The 7,558-nt window shown below is 54.3% G+C and overlaps 1 protein-coding gene across 1 annotated transcript in view; it reads right to left on the bottom strand.

Annotated features, from left to right (window-relative positions):
* The window catches only part of HPN (hepsin), a 17,955-nt gene that overhangs the window by 792 nt on the left and 9,605 nt on the right, over nt 1-7,558 (bottom strand). The window contains exons 5-12 of the mRNA XM_008068577.1: nt 4,640-4,769; nt 4,445-4,567; nt 4,264-4,304; nt 3,919-4,084; nt 3,624-3,814; nt 969-1,064; nt 636-778; nt 289-453 (exon numbers count right to left, since the gene is read on the bottom strand). Coding sequence (XP_008066768.1) covers nt 289-453; nt 636-778; nt 969-1,064; nt 3,624-3,814; nt 3,919-4,084; nt 4,264-4,304; nt 4,445-4,567; nt 4,640-4,769 — 1,055 coding nt within the window. The remainder of the gene's footprint in view (nt 1-288; nt 454-635; nt 779-968; nt 1,065-3,623; nt 3,815-3,918; nt 4,085-4,263; nt 4,305-4,444; nt 4,568-4,639; nt 4,770-7,558) is intronic.

Here is a 7,558-nt window from a genome sequence, read left to right as displayed (position 1 = left end):
ACCCGCCTGGGCAACTTGGCGAGACCTCATCTCTACAATAAATCAAAAAATTAGCCGGGCGTGGTCGCGCACGCCTATAATTCCAGCTACTTGGAAGGCTGAGGCAGAAGGATCGCCGGAGCCCAGCAGGTCGAGGCTGCCGTGGCCGGGAGTAGCCACAGAACTCCAGTCTGGGTGACAGAGTAAGACTCCAACTCAAAAAAAACCCCCGAAAAACCTCTGCCTTCCTTTCCCCTGTTAGAGGCCAAACATTCCCACCCCTGGCTCCCATCCAGGCCCAGCTTTCACCTTTATGGCCTGGAAGATCCACTCCCGGAAATCACCGACTTTGGTATAGACACCTGGCTTCTGGGCCAGGGCACAGCCAGTGCCCCAGCTCACAATGCCGCACAGCCGCCAACGTGGCGTCCGAGAGATGCTGTCCTCACACACAAAGGGACCACCGCTGTCGCCCTGGGAGGGGACAGGGAGGCCTGGCTGGAGGCCAAGGTGGCCGTCCAGGAGGCCCTCCCGGACGGCCACGGGCTGTGGCCCCAGAATCCCCTGGCTCCGAGACAGCGAGCCCAACCACCCGCTGCTCTGCATCCCCATTCCTGGGTGGAAGGGCCGGGGGCTGCTCCCACACAGTCCCTCACCTGGCAGGCATCAATGCCACCCTCAAGGTAGCCAGCACAGAACATCTTGGGCTTGATCTGGTTCCCGTAGAAGTCAGGGCCATTGCAGACATCATTGCTGATTATGGGGACTCGGGCCTCCTGGAGTACCCCGGCCTGCTGGCCTGGGGGCATGCGGGCAAGACTGGCCGGAGCTGGGAGCATGCACACCCCCTTCCCTCCTGGTGCCCACCCCAGGCCGCTTGGCCGCCCTCTGCCCCAAGGCCAAGAGTCATTCTAACAGCCAGACTGCCCTTCCCCAGCCCAGTTCAGGGCCCCCTGGTGGTGGCATCACAGGCAGGGGACAGGACTCACCATAGTACTGCGTGTTGCCCCAGCCTGTCACCGTACAGAGCTTGCCATCCACCAGGGCCTGGCCAGCAGCCGGGAGGCACACGGGCTGGATGTATTCTGTGAGAGAGACCACGCTGGTCCAGCCCCTACTAGCCTGCCCTGCCTGGTACAAACCTCTGTCTGGCTGCCTCCACGTGGTCTGAGCACACCCTGTCCTCTGTTCTTTTATAACAGACACAGCAGAAGTTGCCATCTCCAGAGAGCTCACTATGTACTAGGCACAGCGTTTCCTTTAATTTTCCATCAGCCCAAGGAGGCAAGGTCTCCTATTACCCCATTTTACAGAGGGGAGAGATGAGGCCAAGTCCCCTGTTCGAAGTCTCATCCAAGTCAAGGGCAGAGCCAGAATTTTAACCCAGGTTGGCCAAATTCCCGAGCCTGTGTTCTGATACCCCCAGCCTAGAAGGTACTATTGTGAGAAATAGAAAAAGACACCCTCATCTTGAGACACTTGACTTCCACCATCAGAAGAGTCATCATCATAAATACACAGGTCCACACTGAGAATGGCACCCTGAAAGTTGAGTAGCATGCCGGGCAAATAGGAAGTGCACACTATGCGTGCATTTCTCCTTATATCAACTCTTTTCATTGTCTCAACAACCCTAAGAAGTCATTTTTCAGATGAGGGAAACTGAGGCAGAGCAAAGTGAAGCCACGGGTCGAAGATCACACACTTGGTAAGTAAATCTGACCCTAAAGTCCATACGCTACCCCCTCAGGCATGTGTCTGTGTCCCATCCACCACGTCCCCAAGGACATGTCCCTACTTCAGTATCTTCAACTCTCTCACTCTTTTCACTAAGGAGAAGGGTTTTGAAAGAAAAACATCGATCACTCCCTTAAGTGGGAAACCCGTATCACAGATCATGAAAAGGAAAACAGCCATAAAAATAATTACAATGCCAGGCCTGAATAGTCCTGAATTTTATGTCCTCATGGCCTGGGTGTCACAGGCACGGGTCTCAGTGTTGGTCAGCTTGGGTTTGAGCCTTGGCCACTCGCCAGTTGTGGGATTTGGGGCATGATTTATCTTGTTTGCGTTGGGACGTTTCCCCTGTGGGTAAACAGGATCTTAAGAGAGCCTCCCACCAGGGTGTGGCTGGACTGCTGTGAGAACGAAACCAGTTCAAACGTGGGACACACTTAGAACAGTGCCAGGCATGCAGGGGGCCGTGCTCGTTATCTTCATTAGCACCACGATAATTATCATGGATCAGGTGCTTTTATCACCATCACCATTATTACTTCCTTGTCATCCTCACCACCACCATTATTTTATTATTGTTATTATTACTATTATACAATAGTCTGCTCAAATCTAGAGTCTGAAGACTGTTCTTGATCCAAAATGCAGGTCAGTGTCCTTTTCAGCGAGACCAAAGACTTGCTCCAGAGAACTGCAGAGGGAAATTCTCCTCCCTTACTTTCTGATTCATTCTCTTTTATTTTATTTTTTGAGTCAGGGTCTCACTTTGTTGCCCAGGCTGGAGTGCAGGGGCACGGTCCCAACGATCATGGCTCATAGCAGCCTTGACCTTCTGGGCTCCGGAGATCCTTCCACTTCAGCATCTCAAGTAGCTGGGACTACAGGTGCGAGCCACCACCCTGGCTAATTTTTATTTTTTGTACAAACAAGGTTTCGCTGTGTTACCTGGGCTAGTCTCAGACTCCTGGGCTCAAGCAGTCTGCCTCCCTTGGCCTCCCTAAGTGCTGGGATTATAGGCACGAGCCATCACACCCGGCCCTTTATTCGTTTTGAAAAACATTTTTTTCCTTTTCATTTCACTTATTTTTTTGGCAACAGCTCTATTGAATATAAAGTATACGAGTATATTACATTATGTTACCTTATAATTATATATTATATTATATTATAATTGAATATAATGCCTCAAGTATACAAGTCAATGCCTTTTAGTGTATTCACAGGGACATGCAACCAAAACCGCATCCACTTAAAGCATTTCATCACTCCAAAAAGAAACTTTGTATCCTTTACCCACCACCTCCTAACCCCCATGCCACCCTCATCTCCACCTCCCCCTCTGCCAACCATTCATCTGTGTTCTATCTCTGCAGTTTGGCCTATTCTGGACATTTCATATTAGTGGAATCATACAATATGTGGCTTATTTCATGTAGCATGATGTTTTCCAGGTTCATCCATGTTATCACATGTATCGGTACCCTACTCTTTTTTCAGGGCTGAATAATATTCTACTATATGGATATACCACATTTTCTTTATCCACGTGTCAGATGATACCCATTTGGATTGTTTTCTTCTTCTGGCTATTATAAGTAATGCTGCTGTGGACCTTCATGTACAAGTTTTCATGTGGATGTATGTTTTCATTTCTCTTGAATATATATCCTCGTAGTGGAATTGTTGGATCAAACGGTAACTTTATTGTTTAACTTTCTGAGGACATTCCTGTGTCCCAAAGTGGCTGCCCCAATGATTCACAGTTAATGTCTAGCTTGCGTCCCCTCAAGTTCATTCCCTATCACCGTGGGTACCTGTATCGTAAGATGACTCTCCTAGGCCCCGGGGCCCTTCCGCTGTCCTCTGGGCCTCCCGTCCCCAAGTCAAGGCTCAGCCCCCAGACTTACCCGTGAGGGGCAGGGGGCTGGAGAGATGGACCAGGGCGATATCGTTGCTGTTCTCCTCGCTGTTGGGGTCCCGAAAGGGAAGATAGCCCCCGTGGGAGATCACAGCCTGCACCCCCAGCTGCAGGCCGTGGGGTGAGGCCTGGGCCACGGCACCAGCAAACACTCGCCATCGGGACAGGACCCGGTTCCGCCTGCCAGGGAACAGAAGGGAAGGGTGGCGGGCTGCCCGGGCCCAGCCTGTTCCACCTCTCTGCGGCCTTGCCCCCGCCCCGCCAGCGCTGTGGGGGACCCTCACTCAGGAAAGCAGTGTGCAGCGGTCAACACCCAGTCTCCCGAGAGCAGGGAACCCCCGCAGAGGTGCGCTCCATCGTAGCGAAGACTGACTTGCCACGGCCACCTGCCCAGGCTGGTGTCCCGGCCTCCCACGATGCGGTCCACGGGCAGCTTCCTGCGGCCACAGTCTAGGGGTGAGGGGACGGTCAGCAGGGGCGGAAGGGGACAGGAGTCCAGGCCCCCAGAGCCCCGGCTTGACCCTGTCCTAGGGGATCTGAGAAGACATGGACCCACCCCAGAGAGTCTGAGGGGACATGGTCCCCCTGCAGGGGTGTAAGGGAGAGGGTTCTGAGTTTCAGGGTCTCACCTTGGCAGATGGTGGCCAAGAAGCGGCCCCTGGGACAGTCACTGCGGGAGAGAAGGGATGGAGACACAGAGAGAAGCAAGACCAGTTAAGACAGATGGAAGGAACATGAGGGTGGGTGCGGGCTGCCTTGGGAGCTGTGACGGTCCAGGTGTTGTCCCCTCCTGCCCACGGCCCTCCTCACCACACGGAGATGACCTCCAGCAGCCTCCGGGCATGGGGCAGCTTCCCCTCGTCCACGCAGAAGAAGCCCGACGTGCTGTTGGCGCCCACCATCCTCACGTCCAGCTCGGAGTGGGCCAGTGCCCTGAGCAGGGCAGGAGTCAGGCCTGCTCCCCTGCCCCTCCTGGCTCCCACCCCTCCGAGGGGCCCCCGGTACCTGAGGAAGCCCATCTCCTCACAGCTCAGCCCGGCCACCCTGGAGTTGGAGCGTGAGGAGCACAGTAACCGCCATGTCCCTTCTGTCTTGTCGAAGACGGTGAGCCTTGCGTCCACCGGGCTGACCTGCACTGCAGGGTGACAGGACCGGGGGCCGCCTGGGTCCCATCGCCAGGCTCCCGACTCACCTCCCCAGCCCGAGTCCCATCCCGTGCCCTCCCCCCGCCTGTGTGATGTCCATGCGGCTCTTGCTGTGAATCCCAGGAGGGCCCAATGGGGTTCTCCATCCCCCAATCTGTGACAGCACCTGGAATCACGACTCAGCGACTCAAGTCGGACCCAGGGGCAGCGCCCTGGGGCTGTGGCTGGCCCCTCCGGGAACCAGGGGAACTTGGCTTTCCCCCTCGATTCCTAAGCCGTTTGCTCATGAGCTGAGAGTCTGGAACTTGACTTGGATATTTGGGAAGGGGAAAACAGTTTCAACCAAGTTCCCAGTGGAAGAGCCTGTGAGGCTGAATCTGTTGAGGGCCATCTTTGCCCCCATGAGGGAAAAAATATGCTAACATGGAGGAAAGCCAAGAGATTTCCAATAACATTTTTTTTTTTTTTTTGAGTTGGAGTCTCACTCTGTCGCCCAGACTGGGGTGCAATGGCCGCTCCCGGCCACCGCAGCCTCACCTGCTGGGCTCCGGCGATCCTTCCGCCTCAGCCTTCCAAGTAGCTGGAACTACAGGCGTTTGCTACCACGCCCGGCTGAAATTTTGATTTATTGTAGAGATGAGGTCTTGCCAAGTGGCCCAGGCGGGTCTCGAACCCGTGGGCACGGCAATCCACTCACCTCAACCTCCCAAGACGCGGGATTACAGGCTGAGCCACTGAGCCTGGCTTCCAATAACATTTTTAAAGCCCCCTGCTGCGGCCAGCCTCAGCTGAAGAGCCCCTGGTTTGTTGACTGAGTTAACAACGTTCCCCTTTTGTTCAGCCAGTTTGTTCCTTTTTCCCTTTTATCTTTGGCAGCCTAGAGACCCTTGACTAATATATACACCAGATTGCCAAAATGTTTAAATGCATATCCTACTGTATGAAAGAAAGAGAAAGAGAGAAAGAAAGAAAGAAAGGAATAACTGTCTTTTCTGCAGAACTTGTCAGAACCTTGAACATGCCGAAGGGTATAATTTTTCCAAGCAGAGAATGGAATATTCATTCATTCACTCGGCATGCATTAACTGGACACTCCTCCATACCCAGGGTGGGGTGAGGCCGAAGACACAAATATGGTGGAGATAACCCTGGGCTCTCATCAAGCCAAAGCCTGGGGGGCGAGGAAACAGCCATAAAAATGCCACCCAACCCAACACATTGTTACAAACTGTGACATGATACCTGGGAAGGCTAGAGAGAACACGGGGGGAGTTGGGGGCCAGTTTGTCCACCGAAGCCCCCTAGTCTGTTCCCCACACGCAGGCAGAAAGACTCTTGTTACCCCGGAGGCAGGACACAGCCCTTGGGGCATTTATTTATATTGACCAAACACTTTGTACCTGCCAGGCTCTATTTTAGGCGATGGGCAAATCAGACCAAAGCCCTTGTCCCTGTGGAGCTCAAAGCCTGGTAGGTGAGACAGATGATGAATGGGACAGATAAGTAAGACGTCTCATGTGTCACACAAGTTGTGAAGGGGTCATGGTGGCCAGTAAGACGCCACAGAGGGAGGGGAATGCTGGTGTGAGGGGGTGGGGCAAAGCGGTGTTTTTCACTAGGTGGTCAGGGAAAGTTTCCCCCAGAAGGTGGTGTGTGAACTAAGATCTGAGGGAAGCAAGAACCAGTCCTGCAGAAATGTGAGGGATCAGCAAAGCAGGCCACGGAATCGAGAGGGGGAAGATTCCAAGCCTGGGGGCACACGTGTGGTGTCTGAGGAAACGCAAGGAGGCCAGAGCAGAGTGAGTGAGGGGGAGACTGAGTGGGAGAGAAAATAGCTCAGCATTAGGACTTTCACCTGGAGCCAGGTGCCACCATGGCAGGGCTGTGAGCCGGCAGGGCCCTGACCCTAACCCAGGTGGTCTCAGGAGCCCTCTGGCCTCAGATGAGAACAGACTGTGGGTGCAGGGATGGGAACAGGGGTACCCAGGAGGAGGCTACTGGGACGTCCAGGCGGGAGGGTATAGAGGCTGGGCCAGGGGAGCAGCAGCGGTGGGGAAGAGCTTAGATTCTGGAGAGGTTCTTGTAGATGGAGCCGACGGGGTTTGCTGAAAGATTTGGGTCACCTGTGAACGTCAGGGAACGCAAGGGTCACCCCGAGCCTAGACTGATGGAGCTGACCCTAGCAAAAACAGGCAAGGAGAGAGGGGGCAGGACTGGGGAAAGATCAGCTGTGAACCTCTCTGTCCTTTTCTCACGAGCCTCCTGCATGACCTAGGCTCTAAGAGCATATTCTGGGAAACTGAGTCTGGCGAAGACTTGCTCATGCATCATCTCAGAAGGGACCTGCTGAGGCCACACCCAAGCTGAGTGGTCTCCCCATAGCCTGGCAGGTCTGGACAAGGAGAGGCAGGACTTCCGAGAAGGATCCTGCCCCCGTGAGGACCTACCATGTGCCTGGCACTAGGCTACACGCTCTCCCTGCCTGGCCACCAACCAAGGCTTCACTACACTCTCCAGGGGCCAGAGATCACCCCCACTTTCCAGAAGTCTAGAGTGGCCAGGTGACTTGGCCAATATCACCAAATGAGTGAGAGACAGAGGGAGAGGATTTGAAATCAGGCCTCAGTGACCCCAAACCCCAAGCTTGTAACATTCCTCTAGACAGCCTCTCAAGTGATTTCCCCTCCTGAGGGCTAAACACCAGCCCAGCGACAATAACACTGGTTACAGCCGGGCTCGGTGGCTCAGCCTGTAATCCCGCGCCTTTGGGAGGCTGAGG

The sequence above is a fragment of the Carlito syrichta genome, unplaced genomic scaffold (assembly GCF_000164805.1).
Source record: "Carlito syrichta isolate Samal-C Ts95f unplaced genomic scaffold, Tarsius_syrichta-2.0.1 Scaffold311223, whole genome shotgun sequence".
In the NCBI taxonomy this organism is placed as follows: Eukaryota; Metazoa; Chordata; class Mammalia; order Primates; family Tarsiidae; genus Carlito; species Carlito syrichta.
This window is presented reverse-complemented; position numbering and strand designations above follow the sequence as displayed.